A 15,970-nucleotide genomic window follows, 5' to 3' on the forward strand; every position below is an offset into this window, starting at 1 on the left:
ACCTAAATTTGCACTACCTCTTCCTAATTTCATAAAAATACATTAGCATTTAAATATAATACATATTAACTTAGATGTCTTATACAGTTTTTATTAAATTAAAATAGATAAATTTTGAAGACCAAGAGAGTCTTTGTAACTTTGAAAATAATAGTATGACTTTAGCGTTACAAAAACATAAGTGAGACAGGACTTTAGGCCACACTTAAAGAAAGAACAGTGACAGACAATTTATTCTTTTTGTATCTGTGAAGCTGTCAATTCAACATTCCCAATCTTTCTGACCTTTGTAACAAGCAAGGAAACGTACTGCTGCAGGCCGAAGGCTATAAATGTGGAGCCAAACAGTGCAAGTGTTACCTCATTAGATGCATCTTCCAGCTTGTTCTGGTAATCTGTCAAGGTACGCCTCAAAGTCTCAAGGACAACAGAGAAGCTGGGAGGTTTATCTTTGTCCTTGTGGATGCCTAGAGAAAAATGTAAGATGAAAATATATCCCAAAGTCACAAAGAGACAAAAGCTAAGCAAACAGTAACAGAGATATTACAATTAGATAGAGCTGAAAAGATATTATGAAACATTGAGTAGGGTCTTATTCTCCAAAGTATACTGCTGTATAGCCAAGTATGAACAGCCTCTCTAAACAAGTGATCAAATTAAGTTCATAATGTATCAAGTTCAAATTTATGGCTACTCCATACCTTACCAAGACCCATACTATAGTTACTAGTGAGCTCTTTTTTTTCCTGTCTCCTAAATAACTGAAGTATTTGTACACACCTGTTATCCAACAATTAAATGAACAGACTATCTACTAATACTGTTTTGGGAAATTACATACACTTAACTTTGGTCCTTGTGTTTCTGATCAGTCAGGCCTATTTTGCTTAAAAAATAATTTCTGAACCCAAAAGCACATAATTTTCTGTTATGCTTGGAAATACTTTCACTCCTTAAAATTCTCAAGTTACAATTTGAAATAAATAATAAAAATGCTATTATCTACATAGGCCGACATCATGTTTCAATTAAAATCCTTAAAACTGATACTTACTATAAAAATATGAGTATTTCCATATTATGCCCTCAAACTATTTTAATTTAGTTGGGCCATAAGTTAGTTGAGCTAATCAAGGTCACATGGTCAAATATAGTTCAAAAGATCAATCCAAAATAATCAAAAGTCTAGTTTTAAAAACCACTTTAAATTGATGGTTCACTGTACTTCTCTTTTACTGTTAAAAAACAAGTAGCAAAAGTTAAAATATTCTATTAAAAATATTTCTCTTTTCCTACTATAATTTCACCCCAGCATAGTTTACAATCTATTTCAATAGACAAGAAACATATTTTTAACAAGCATGATTTCAATAAAGCATTCATAATATGTTTTTATTTTCATAATATATGTTTTGTTATTCACTGACTCACTCATTCATATACTTTACTGAACTCCTACTATGTACTAATCCAAGCCATTAGGTACACAAAGGTGAATAAGATTGGTGTACTCTCTGTCCTCAGGTAACTAACAGGCTAAAAGAAAAAGTAAAGGGGGGAACCTGGGTAGCTCAGTCAGTTGGGTGTCCAACTCTTGATCTTGGCTCAGGTCATGATCTTTGGGTCCTGGGAACGAGCCTCACATCAGGCTCTGCACTCAGCATGAAGTATGCTTGTCCCTCTCCCTCTGCTCCTACCCACCCCCGCAAATGTGCACATGCTCTCCTTCTCTCTCTAAAATAATAAAATCTTAAAAAAAAAAAAAAACAGGAGAAAAGATAGTAAACAAATAATTACTTGAGATTATTTATCCATTCTTCATGTATTCAACTGCTAGAACTTTCAAAGGATGGAAAAGAAGGCAATAATAAAAGAAAGCAGAATAAAGAAAGGAGGTCAAGAGGGGAGGAAGGAAAAATTTGGGTTAATGGTAGACTAACTTTATCTCAGAGTACTGGTGATATTTAGACAAATGTTACTAATTTATTACATTCATCCAGATTTAATTTAAACACTATCTGAAGTATAAGTACACCTTAAATTTTTCTTAAACAGAAAAAAGAATATTTAACTTAAAAACCAGAAGTAGGGGCAGCCTGGGTGGCTCAACGGTTTAGCGCCGCCTTCAGCCCAGGGCGTGATCCTGGAGACCCAGGATCGATTCCCGCATCGGGCTCCCTGCATGGAGCCTGCTTCTCCCTCTGCCTGTGTCTCTGCCTCTCTCTCTCTCTGTGTCTCTCATGAATAAATAAATAAAATCTTTAAAAACACACACACACACACTAGATGGGATGAGCCCTGGGTGTTATTCTATATGTTGGCAAATTGAACACCAATAAAAAATAAATTTATAAAAAAAAAAAAAAACCAGAAGTAATATGGAAGCAGCAACACATTATCCCAGCTAGGCAAAAAAAAAAAAAAAACATTGCTCTGAGCCATGATAACGGAGGAGATAGTACTCTTTGTAATTATTATGAGTTAGAAAGACAAGTCATTAAAAATTTTATTAAAGGTCTTACCAAATATATTTTTTAGAAATTGCTCTTGCATAATATAAAAAAATGTAATGTATAATTCTTTTCTTTTGCTACTACACAAGTAGGCCATGAATAAATCAGCCAAGGACACTCGGGAAATCTGCTAGCTTTTACAATAAGGGAGAAAACTTCCTCTTAGAAATTCAGAAGAATAAAACCATTTTAATATGAGTGTTGAGGGGTAGGGGGACAAAATGCCCTGTCCTTACTGACCCATATATATTCTTATATTTTACATAAAATAAAGTTTCTTTGCTTGAAAATGTTTATAAAATAAAAGTTCAGTTGAAATACAAAGTATGCTTTAAGTCTATCCACAGCCATTATAAAAAGAAATTGTTTCTAGTCCTGTATTTACATGGCAAAATGCTTAAAAAGAGAAGGTCACTAGGACTCAAGACCTTATTGATAATTTGAGTTAGCCTAATAATATTCTAACCACTGAATATTACAAGAAACAATAAACTACTAAAGATATCAAAGAAAGCTCTAAAAATTGATAGATGAAGAGTAATAAAAATAATTTGAAAAGTGGTCATATGTGGCTTTTCAAAGGTCAAAGTCCAAATGAAGAATAGAATGTGTTAGAACACTTTACACTTCAAATATCAATTCAAGGGCAGCCCGGGTGGCTCGGCGGTTTAGCGCCGCCTTCAGCACAGGGCCAGATCCTGGAGCCCCGGGACTAAGTCCCGTGTCGCGCTCCCTGCATGGAGCCTGCTTCTCCCTCTGTCTGTGTCTCTGCCTCTCTCTCTCTCTGGTCTTTCATGAATAGATAAATAAAATCTTTAAAAAAAAAATACCAACTCAAAACCTTCCAACTTTCTCTATACATATATATGTCTCAGTACTTGGATGCCAGCCTATACTTTCATATCACGACTAGCTGTTTCAATCTCTCTCACTCACCTTTAACAATAGTACATTTCAAGGTCTACCTTGACAAATCTTTTTTAGTTTTTGTTTTTGAGAATTTTCACATTTTTAAAAAGATTTTATTTATTTATTTGAGAGAAAAAGCGAGCAAGAGTGGGGAGTGGGGAGAGGGAGAAGCAGGCTCCCCTCTGAGCAGGGAGCCCGATGTGGGGCTTCATCCCAGGACCCTCAAGATCATGACCTGAGCCAAAATCAAGACTTGGACACCCAACTGACTGAGCCACCCAGGTGCCCGGAGAATTTTCACATTTTATTTCGTATTACTACCAGACATCGTAACACTTATATTAAATATAAAAATATATGTGTGTGTATTCATATCATAATCAGGAAATATTTTATTATTTATAGTGATATTCTTCTTTTCTGGTTCGTGATTTAAAGCAAATTACCTGAATCTGATTCTGATTAACAATTCTACTAAGGTTGTGGTATAATTATCTGACTAAAAAGGCCAACCTTAGCTGGCAGTGCTTCTGACCACAGAAGGTTTTTAGGGAAGAATGCATATTACATCCTGTTTGGGACTAATCAATCTCTTGTTAAGGGCATATCTTTCATGGTCTCATGGTAGATTAGAAACTACTAGCCTAATATAAAGCACCCAATTTCTATGTTTCTTAGATATACAGTTAACTAAAATGATTTCTTAAAGGCAAGTCTTTTTTTTTTTTTTTTTGAATGAGTAGCCCACAGCAGAAAGGGGGACAAAAGACATGGTCCAAGCCCTTTATTTAAATATTTTCTTTCAAACAAGCTCAAAAACTAAGTATTTTTATATGGCCCAAATAAACCACTGTTTCTCAAGCTGGTGTTACTACCTCAGTAACCTATATTTCCACAGTAGAAACAGTAAATTGTAATGAATAAAGTCTATCTCTTCAAGCTTCTCAAATATTCTCTTACCCACTTCAGTCTCCTGCAAGACCCCAAAAGGGGATAATTATTAAGAAATAATGATGACAACAGAAGACAAAAGACTGAGTTTTTTAAGAACACATATGCATATATATGTGTGGGTGTATATATGTATGTATACGTACATATAGAACATGAGTCATGTTCAACCTCAGAATAGGAAAAAAAAAAACCTGTTGTTTAATGTGAATTTTTAATTGCATAGTAAAACAAAGAAGATAACATTCAAAGGGGTTTTATCTTCACCTAAGAAAATCTAAACATTTAACGCACTGGTGACCAAGAAAACTCCTTTTTCACCCAAAAGCATTAAATATAAACATTTTGTTGGCAATTATGCTTTTCAAACTGAGACTACATTCTGTATATTAATTTGTTTTACTTACTGAGATCATAAACAAACATCTCCTTATCTTGTACATACAGATACCCATTCAGGAGTTTTTAAGGAAAATGCCTTCTAACTTTTCTAACACATGGAGAGTATTTATTATGTGAACCTTGCTCACCCTAACTATGTCTCCAGTTTTGGAAAAGCCAAAAAAAACACTTTCTTTACCAACGTTGAGAAATGTATTGGTGAGGGGAGCCCCAGCAACCTTGATGAGCTAGCTCTGTGTAGCTCGATAGGCTCTGTGTGGTAGAAAGGCCGTGGATAACAGCTATCAAGCTAGGCTCCCTGAAGTCAATGAAGACAATGGAATCTGGGTGACTTAACTTCCAGAAACAAAATGGCCATGGTTTTCATAATGGAATCAAAGCAGTAAACAAAATGGTTTTACCCACAGAGATTGCTGGTGTTGGCTAACTGATCATGGTGTTCATAGGACTAAAATAGATATTCTACCTAAAAATTATCTGATTTGTATAAGTAGAAAAGCTCTAGGTTTAATTACCAGAGGTAGGACTTAAATCAACACAGTAAAGAGTCTTAGCTCTCAATCAATTATCAGACTTGGGCTAGTTCACAGGTCTAGTATCTCTTGATAAAGAGGAGGAGTCCCTACTATACTGCCAGAAGACCATCTTGTAAACCTTCCTCTTCACCTTCCTCAAAGAAACATACAACCACTTACCAAGGTGACTATGCACTAGGGGTTAATCACTGGGCTAACTGGACACTGGATCTGAACTGACACTAACTCCTAGAAAACTGACATGCTATTGTGGTTTACTAGCTTGCAGAGGTCAGGAGATTGACTGAGTTTGGGCCCAGTAGGTACATGAACCCATCTTATTTCCCTGGTCTGGAGTGTAGAGCTAAGAAAAGACAAATGCAGAAACTGGCACCATTTCCATATTGTTTACCTGACCCATGGAATGGAGGATTTACAGAGGAAAACCAAATAGAAAAAAGCAAGTGGAAGTCAGTAGAACTTTTACCTACCAAAATAGCAAGTCAAAAGTAATGTCATCTTCCTGGAGAGATTGCAGAGATCAGTACCACTGTTAAAAACTTAAAAGATACAGGGATAGTGATTCCAACCCTAACAATATTCAGCTTATCTATCTGGCCTGTACTGGATACAGGTGAATCTCAGGGAATGACAGTGAATTACTGTAAGCACAAGTACATGTGATTCCAACTGCAGCTGCAGTTAAAGATGTAGTTTCATTGTTGAAGCAGATCAATACATTTCCCAGCAATTGGAATAAAGCTATTTCCTCCATCCTTTTAGTAAAAACTACCAAAAGAGTTGCTTTCAGCTGTAAGGGCCAGCAATATACCTTCATAGCTTTACCTCAGAGCTGTATCAACTCCAGCATAAGCTAGTCTACAGAAATCTTGACCAAGTTTTCATTCCAAAAGACATCACATGTTCTACTTAGCTCTCTTCCAAGTTGATGACAGCATTCTGACTGCTCAAGTTCAGGCAGGTCAAATTTGGCAGGTCTTTATAGAATCATACTGTAAATTTTTCGGATACTGGAACAAAGCAAGTCATCCTCTACAAATAACTATTCTCCTCTTGAGAGCCAAGCTTTACACTTGCTACTAGTCTTCAGCAGATAATACATTCATGGCCACCAACTTACCATGCAACTTGAATTGGCCGTCATAAAATCATTATTGTCTGATCCACCAACCCATAAATTTGGGCATGCCCAATAGCACTCTATCACCAAATAAAAATGGTCTATACAAAACTGGATCCAAGCAAATCCTGAAGGCACAATTAAGTTGCATGAGTGAATAGTCCAGATTCTAATAGGCCCTCTGCCTGTTACACTGTTTTCCCTCTTAATCTACAACCTGAATCCATAGGTTTCTTAAGACCTGTTGACTAATGGGGGGGGAAAAATGGGTTAGTATAGATGGTTCTGTATATGCTGACACTAATTAGAAGTAGATAGTTCCAGCACTACAACCCCACTCAAGGGTGGCCCTGAAGGACAGTGATGAAGTGAAATCCTCCTAGTAGTCAGAACAAGTAATAGATCTGCCTGTCATTTCACCTGGAATGAGGAATGACCAAAAGTACAAATTTACATCAATGTGTGGGTAGGAGGTAACAATTTAACTAAAATGGTCAGGGCCTCAAAAAGAACACAATTGGAAAATTGGTAACAAGGTGATATGGACAAGAATATCTGCACAGACCTTTCCAAATGGGCACTATGCCCAGACCAATAGTTGAAAAGGATCTTAATAATCAGGAGGACAAGATGAGACATTCTGTGGCTATTAGCTAGCATCTCTTCCCAACCACCTTTGTCCTTATCACCTTTGTTTTCTTTACAACAAAGGGGTCATGGTAGCAAGGATGGAGGCAATACATGGGCTCAGCAAGGTAATACATGGACTTCCATTCACCAAGACTGATAGGATCATAACCCCTGTCATATGCAAAACCTATCAACAGCAAAAACAGTGAACCCATGATATGACACCATCTCTCGGGGTATTAGCCAGCTACCTGGTGGCAAATTGATTATACTAAGTCACTTCCATCATGGAAGGAGCAATGCTTCATTCTTAACTAAGGTAGACCAACTCTGGGTAAGGTTTTCCTTCCCTAACCATAATATTTCTGCTGAAATCACCATCACTTACAAGACACCTTATTCACAATTATATATTCCACATAGCATTGCTTCTAACCAGGGAACTTAATCTATGGCAAATAAAATATGGAAATTGACTCATTTTCATAGAATTCACTGGTCTTACTATGTTTCCCACCACTCTGAAGTAGCTGGAATACAGAATAATTGAATGGCCTCTTGAAGATTCATTGTACTGGCTAGATGGCAACATTTTGTGGGACAAGGATAATACCATCCAGGATATACACTGTGAGTCAGCAATCAATATGTGGTATGTTTCTCCCTTAGGCAGGATTCACAGTCCTCGAATCAAATGGTGGAAATGGAAGTGGCTCATCTCATTATTATACCTAATGATCCACTAGTGATGTTTCCCATCCCAGAAACTATAGTTTCTATTGGCCTAAGTCTTGATTCTCAAGGGAGAAATGCTTCCATCACAAGATACAGTAAAGTTCTATTAAAATGGAATCTGAGAATATCACCTAGTCGATTCTGGGCTGCTCAAACCAGGAAACCAAAGAGCAAAGACGGCTCTTGCTGTACAGGACAACTGGCCTTGATTATCAAGGGAAAATTGCAGTATGTCTAGAGCATGTCTAGAATACAGGACATCCCACAAGACATGTATTAGTACACTAATGTCCTGTGATAAAAGTTCATAGAGCAGGGGTAACTTCAGTCAGAGCACATGACTCTTGATATTGGGTTATGAGTTTAAGCCCCCATCTCTATGTTGGGTATAGAGATTATTTAAAAATAAAATCTTAAAAAAGATGAAGGTTTAAAAATAAGATCTTAAAGAAGATTAAGTTGGGTATACCCATCTCTATGCTGGGTATAGAGATTATTTAAATATAAAATCTTAAAAAAAAAGTTAATAAACCAGTAATTTCACTTCTGGGCATATGTCTAAAAGAATTGAAAGAAAAGTCTTGAAGAGATATTTCCATGTTGATAGGACTGTTCATAATAGCCAAAAGGCAAAAAATAATAATAATAATAATAAAAAATAGCCAAAAGGCAGAAATGATCCAAAGGTCCATCAACATAAGCAAAACGTAAATATTGTTCAGCCTCAAAAACGAAGGATTAGGGATCCCTGGGTGGCGCAGCGGTTTGGCGCCTGCCTTTGGCCCAGGGCGCGATCCTGGAGATCCGGGATCGAATCCCACGTCAGGCTCCCGGTGCATGGAGCCTGCTTCTCCCTCTGCCTGTGTCTCTGCCTCTCTCTCTCACTGTGTTCCTATCATAAATAAATAAAAATTAAAAAAAAAAAAAAAACGAAGGATTACTGTGACATGCTATGTATCACATGGATGAAACTTGAGGCAATCACAAAAAGACTAATACTATATGATTCCACTATATGAGGTATCTAAAGCAGTCAAATTCACACACAGAAGGTAGAATGGTGGTTATCACAGGCTAAGAGTAAGGGGGATAAGGGATACGATGGTTAGTTTTATGCATAAATTTGACTGGCACACAGATATTCAGTTACACATTTTTTTCTGGATATGTCTGAGAGGATGTTTCCAGATGAGACTGACATTTGAATCAGTAGACTGGGAAAGCAGATTACCCTCCCCAGAGTAGATGGGCCTCATCCAATCCACTGAAGATCTGAATAAAATAAAAGGCCAAATAAGAAGGAATTCTTTCTCTCTACTGACTGTCTTCCAAGTTGAGACACTGGTCTTCTCCTGCCTTTTTACTCAGACAGGAACTTACACCAGCCTCTCCTGGTCCTCAGCACTTCCAACTCAAATGAAAGTATCTATCAATCCTCCTGGGTCTCCAGCTTGGTAACTGCAGATGTTGGAAATCTTAGCCTTCATAATTGTGTAATTAATTAATGATCCATTAGAGGATATTGAGCACTCTTACTGAAGTCACTCCCTTGGATTTTACAATGAGCATGATGAAGTAGGCCAATTTTGGTTTGTAAACCTCAGTGGTTTGGGAGGTAAGAGAAGTAAGTGAGAAGAATTTGGCAAATGACACCAAAGGATACCTGTGTGCCACTCTTAGAAGCATCCTCAGCTTCTCAGTGACACATGAATCGCCAGTTCACAAGAACAATTAAAATTCTCAAGAAGATACTAGACAACAGACTTTTATTAAAGAAATAAAGGAGGAGAGAGGAGAAAGTCCAATTTGTTGTCCTGATTATCCTAGTCCCTGAGACTGCCCAATTCCTCAGAGATAAATGTACACCTAAAGGCATCAAATGCTTTGCTCTTATTTCCCAGGATCCTCTCCAGTAGAAAGAAAAAGAATACCTCTAGAGTATTACAAATGATTTCCTCAAGGAAGGAAAGGTTGAAGAAGGTCAGAGGGCTCTCAGTCAACATGAAAATCAACCACCCCAAGGACGATCCAAGACTGAGCCACAAGAAAAACTGTCTTTCATGAAACCTAACGAAGGAAGAGTTACATTCTATATGTCTGCTAACATCCTCAGGCAGAGGTGAAATTGTATTAGAAGAAAACTTGAGGCAGAAAGACTACATGGGTTCAAAGTAGGAAAGGATTTCTCCCCATATACACCCTACTGTACAAATTTCCACCAGAAAAGAAATGAGATATGAACAGCTGTAGTGCTTCAGTTTCAGTAGAAAGTAGAAACAAGGGGCAGCCCAGGTGGCTTAGTGGTTTAAAGATTTTATTTATTTATTCATTAATGAGAGAGAGAGGCAGAGACACGGGCAGAGGGAGAAGCAGGTTCCATGCAGGGAGCCTGAAGTGGGACTCGATCCCGGGACTCCAGGATTACACCCTGGGCCGACGGCAGGCATTAAACTACTGAGCCACCCAGGGATCCCCTGACTCAGCAGTTTAGCACCACCTTCGGCCCAGGGTGTGATCCTGGAGACCCAAAATCAAGTCCCATGTCAGGCTCCCTGCATGGAGCCTGCTTCTCCCTCTGCCTGTGTCTCTGCCCCTCTCTCTCTCTCTCTCTCTCTCTCTCTCTCTCTCATGAATAAATAAATAAAATCTTAAAAAAAAAAAAAAAGTAGAACACAGGAAATAAATGTCCCTGTTCAAGCAAGTTGAGACTATCTTACCTAATAATAGTAGGCAATCAAGGTGACATTTCTATGGCCCATGTAAAATTATACATCTTTTCCACTTAACATCAATCTTCCTGGTGACTCTGTATAGATTGTTTCCCAAAAGGCTGCTATAATTTGGAAAGAGACTCCATGACTACTTTTAAAACTTCAAAAATTAAAATGCAAAATAGACTTTGGACCTGATATTAATTCATTCATGCTTTTATTCACTAATACTGAACAAATATTTGCTGAAAGACTGCTTTATGCCAAGAAATGTTCTAGCTGTTTAAAGTACATTACTAAATAAAAGTGACAAAGATCCTTGCCCTCGGGATGCCTGAGTGGCTCAGTGGTTGAGAGGCTGTCTTCAGCTCAGGGCATGATCCCAGAATTCCAGGATCGAGCCCCACATTGGGCTCCTTCCTAAGGGAGTCAACTGCTTCTCCCTCTCCCACTGCCCTTCCCACTGCCCTTCCCCCTTCTTGTACACTCGTGCACTCTCTCGCTCTTTCACTCTCTCTTTCTCTCTCTCTCTCTCTCTCTCTGTCAAAAAAAAAAAAGAAAAAGAAAAGAAAAGAAATGTTGGACAGTAATAGGTGCTATGGAGAAGAAAAAAGCAGAGCAGAGAAAGGAGAGAGATAGTGAGGGAATAAGATAGCAGGGAATAAGTAGTAGGTAAACTTCATTGAGTGTGAGACCTGAGCATAGATTTTAAAAGAAAAGAAAGGTGCACCTGACTGGCTCAGTCGGTAGAGCAGGTGATTCTTGATCACAGGTTTGTGAGTTTGAGTCCCACAATAGGGGTAGAGATTACCTTAAAACATAAAAACCTTTTTAAAAATTATAAATAAATAAAATAAAAAGACGAGAGAGAGAGAGAGAGAGAGAGCGCTATGCAGTGAAGAACTTTCCAGATAGAAAGAATGGCCAGCACAAAGGCCCCCAAGGCAAGGGTGCACTTGGTGTGCTCAAGAAATGACAGGAGGCCTGAGTGGCCAAAACCAAGAGGTACTAGGGAAGTCAAAGGGGTGATAAAAGACAGTGGCAAAGTGTGCAAGTCTTGCAAGCCATGGCTGGCACTTTGGCTTCTATGCTTAGTGAAATGCAGAGCCCAACAAGATTTACAGCAAAGGAATGACTTTCTCTGAAAGAGGTTTTCAAACGACATTCTGGTGGCTGCAGAGAAAGCAGACTGAAGAGGGAAGCAAGGGGGAGGCAGAGAACAGTTAGCCAGAGGGATCAGTGTTGGTGGCATTAGGAAACAAGGTGTGAACTGATCACCAGTAAGAAAATCACGTTAAATCCTCTTAATAAATTCCTGAAGATCTTGGACTAACTGAAACTTTGCCTCACTTGTTATGTGAAGATAAGCTGATGAATTACTGTTGCTTCAGAAATATTTCTTAATGTAGAGGACCTGTAAAAGCTGAGAAGGAAGGGTAACAGAACAGCTGGCAGCTACTGTCAACTCTGGACTAAAATTCATCCAAGAAAATGGTTTTCATTCATTCCATTTTTAAAAGCAAGTAAAAACAAAAAACAGTTTTGTAACCATCTAAATTTCTTTTTTTTTAAAGATTTTATTTATTTACTCATGAGAGACAGAGAGAGAGAGAGAAGGGAGAGGCAGAGACACATGCAGAGGGAGAAGCAGGCTCCATGCAGGGAACCTGAAGTGGAACTTGATCCCAGGTCTTCAGGATCAGGCCCTGGGCTGAAGGCAGCGTTAAACCGCTGAGCCACCCGGGCTGCCCCTAAATTTCTAACATAGATTGCTTTTCCTGAATTGAAGGATAGGTACAGAGTATATACCAAACTGAAAGGTAGGAAGAGGTAATAAAAGGAAGCAAAGCACTATTGCTTACTGGCCATACTGCAAAAGAGAAGATGTCTCTGGAAAACCCTTCTGAAGGTAACTGAATTAATTTTGTAACAAAATTCTAAGGCTGCCCTATCATCACATATCAACACTATGTTTCTATTAGAAATAGACTTTTTCTCAAAAACACATATACTGTGAGATATATACATGTTTATATCACACACACAGGTGTAAGTTAGCCTAGGACAAGTTCTTACATTACTTTGCGAGGAACAAAATACATGTTCATCTTTGTGTAGGTGAAGCCAGGCCTGACATTGCAGACAATCTTAATTGCTCAGGTTCTTCCATAAAATACTAAGTAATAAGGCTTACTATTTATATCCCTCAATGAAGTAATAAAACCCTGACCTAAACCAGCGTAAGCAGAAAGGGAGTCCATCACAGTTTCATAGGGCTGTTTCGTGGAAGCCCTGTGCGAGAGGGAAATCAGGTCCTAAGCAGTAAGTGTATCAGCCAGGGTGCCAGCAGGAAAAGAGATGGCACATTCTGAAGAGTTCATCAGAAGAGAATTTAATCAAGATATCTCCAGAAGTGACAGGTTTTGTTAAATTATTTTAACAAATAATGTTCTGCCTTGTAAAGGCTGACCTCTATAGACTGCATGATCTGGGCTCCTCTGCCCTCTGGCTTCTGGTTGGATTTGGACAGTGAGTATACCTAGAGGAGATTAAGAGGGTAGAGGAAAAAAATTTTTTAAAGGGAAAGAAAAGAATGTCAGGGTATTTATTTCCTCTGTTCTCTCTGCTCCAGTGCATTCCTGGCAGTGACTTCATTTTTTAGCAGCTACAGCTCTTGTCAGGTAGGGTCCTCTTCCACAGTTTCCACAATGTTCCACATTGTGACTATAGTAACAATGTGCCCTCCCCTGGACCCTTTAGGCTTAGGCATGGTATTGGTTTTCCACTCTGGCTTGTTCTAGCTGTCTTACCCTATCTTCTTTTTTTTTTTTTTAAAGATTTATTTATTTGAGAAAGAGAGAGGGGACATGCACACGAGTTGGGGGAGGGGCAGAGGGAGAGAATCTCAAGCAGACTCCCCGCTTAGCACAGAGCCCCATGCCCCCTGACCTCAAGTGCCCCTGTCTTATCCTATCTTATTGGTTCTCTTATTTTGTCTATATTTTCATATCTTGATTAAATTCTCTTCTAATGAACTCCTCAGAGTATGCCATCTCTTCTTGCTGGCATACTGGCTAACATGCTTACCTGCTTATTAGGACCTGATTTCACTCTGGCCCCTGGCTTCTGTTAAATAGATCACTGAAGAGTGGCTCTTGGTGGGTAAAAGAGTAAATAACCAGCACCATGTGGAAACAAAAACCACTCTACAGCAATAAAAAAATCACTAATTCACCATATAGTCTCTTTTCCAGAAAAACTTTCTCCATAATATATAGGCTGTGCCAATATATGGGAAACTAGGAGTTTAAAAACAATGGTTACTATAAGATGAAAAGAAAAAGAAAAATTTTTTAAGTTTTCTTCTAGAGGCTTAGCAATAGTTTTGAGTTACTTTGTTATCAACTATTTCATTTTAAAACTCAAAAGAGATATGGCACTATTTTTAGTTTTTCAAATTCAACTCTGAAGAAATATTTAAAATTACATTGAAGATATATTATAATAATTTAACCATTTTTAAAGCTTCTAATACCATTAAGCAATGACACATCTCAATAATAAAGTAGAACCGTTATGAAAGAAAATTCATCCTCCAAATCTGTAGAAAATATAATTGAACACCAGATATCTATATTTTTTACGCAACTTTATACACCTTGATTTTTCCACAGTAACAAAACATGAAACACTAACCCTTGGGGAAAAGTTTAAATTTTTTAAAAAGTAACAAGTCAATTTCATGAAATGACTGCAAAAATAGTATGACAGATTAAAAGAGACCCCAAAAAAACAGATAACAGCAAAACACACTAAATTTCTAACAGTTCACCAGCACAAATCTGCATATCTTTAAAGTAATAATGGGCCTTGATCATATATCCTTCTGCTGTTTCAAGCACAACAAACTTTCCTGAACTTGCGAGTTCCTAAAGAACCCGTTTGCCGAATATCTGTTTGATTCCTTTAAAATAACAGAATCCAGGAGCTCAATTTTAAAGTGTAATGAATTTGGGATGCCTGGGTGGCTTAGCAGTTGAGCGCCTGCCTTCGGCTCAGGGCCTGATCCTGGGATCTGGGATTGAGTCTCACATCGGGCTCCCTGTGAAGAGCCTGCTTCTCCCTCAGCCTGTATCTCTGGCTCTCTCTCTCTCTCTCTCTGTGTGTGTGTGTGTGTGTGTGTGTGTGTGTCTCATGAATAAATAAATCTTTTTTAAAAATAAAAAAATAAAAATGAAGTGTAATGAATTTAATTTTACATGCCATTTACAACTGAGTCAGAAAACAGCTAAAGAATTCAAGGCTGATGGTATGGCAAAAGAAAACTAAGGTGGGGGCAGCCCCGGTGGCTCAGCGGTTTAGCACCACCTTCAGCCCGGAGTGTGATCCTGGAGACTTGGGATGGAGGCCCATGTCGGGCTCCCTGCATGAAGCCTGCTTCTCCCTCTGCCGGTGTCTCTGCCTCTCTCTCTCTCTCTCTCTGTCTCTCATGAATAAATAAATAAAATCTTTAAGAAAACTGAGGTAGGAAAGTAAAAGTATTCAAGTCAAAACTACCATTATGCACATAATGGCATATACACAAAAAAATTAAGGAAGTAGAAATCATAGACAGCCTTCATTAAGCAGCTAATGCTTCTGCTAGTTCCCAAAATATGCCTACCTAATATACAATTTTTATAGTCATTTATCTTATTAACCGTGCTAATACTAAAACCAAAACATTTTAACTAAGCACTCTTCTCTGGAGAGTGTATGTATGGTAGCAGGAAGTGAAGGAGAAAACCAGCTTAGCATATGCACTGTGTTACAGGCTGTGTCCTACATAACCTTTTGAATGCATGACCTTTAAGTTGTTGAAGGTTGCCTCAGAATTTGGCTCAGTTTGATGGAAACATCTGTTCCCCTTGCAGGTATACTGTAAGGACTTTTTTCTCAGTTGGATTCAGAACACAGCAAGTGAGCCCTTGTCTGTCCAATCACACAGACCCCAACACTTGTAAATCAAGTTCTGGGAGGACAACCACATTCCGTCACCCTTTCTCAGGCAGCTAGGCCAACTGACTGCTGTGAGAACTGCTCTTATCATGTCATCAAATCGAAACATGTTGAGATGAGGGACTGTAAGAGGCATCTGCAGAATTCCCAAAATGTAGTGACTTTGGAACATTGACAGATGCATCTGTCATTTTATACCTTCAACTAACCTGATGTCCACTGGCCCGACACAGTAAAGCTGTCCAAGATCGATTCCAATTCTTTCACGTTATTTTCACATGTCTCTACTAGAAAGGCCTGGTGCTTCTTAGCCTTTTAATTAAGAAAACAATTACACATAATAAGGTCACGTATTATAAGAGCTGCAGATTTGTGTGAATATACAGCACTGTTAAGTATAAACAAGCTAGTAATGACTCCATTCAAATCCATTATTAATAAACTTATTCTGTCTTAATTATACCT

At 38.2% G+C, this 15,970-nt stretch overlaps 1 protein-coding gene across 15 annotated transcripts in view; it reads right to left on the reverse strand.

The window, feature by feature from the left end:
* Positions 1 to 15,970, reverse strand: part of CCDC171 (coiled-coil domain containing 171) — a 397,884-nt gene that overhangs the window by 272,114 nt on the left and 109,800 nt on the right. For all 15 annotated transcript variants that reach the window (XR_011995545.1, XR_011995544.1, XR_011995546.1 and 12 more), the window contains 2 exons: positions 15,715 to 15,817; positions 361 to 467 (listed from right to left, as the gene is read on the reverse strand). Coding sequence is in view for 12 of the 15 variants with exons in the window: in XM_072728228.1 (XP_072584329.1) it covers positions 361 to 467; positions 15,715 to 15,817 (210 nt within the window). In the remaining 3 variants the exon portion in view is untranslated. The remainder of the gene's footprint in view (positions 1 to 360; positions 468 to 15,714; positions 15,818 to 15,970) is intronic.

Source organism: Vulpes vulpes, chromosome 12, assembly GCF_048418805.1.
Source record: "Vulpes vulpes isolate BD-2025 chromosome 12, VulVul3, whole genome shotgun sequence".
In the NCBI taxonomy this organism is placed as follows: Eukaryota; Metazoa; Chordata; class Mammalia; order Carnivora; family Canidae; genus Vulpes; species Vulpes vulpes.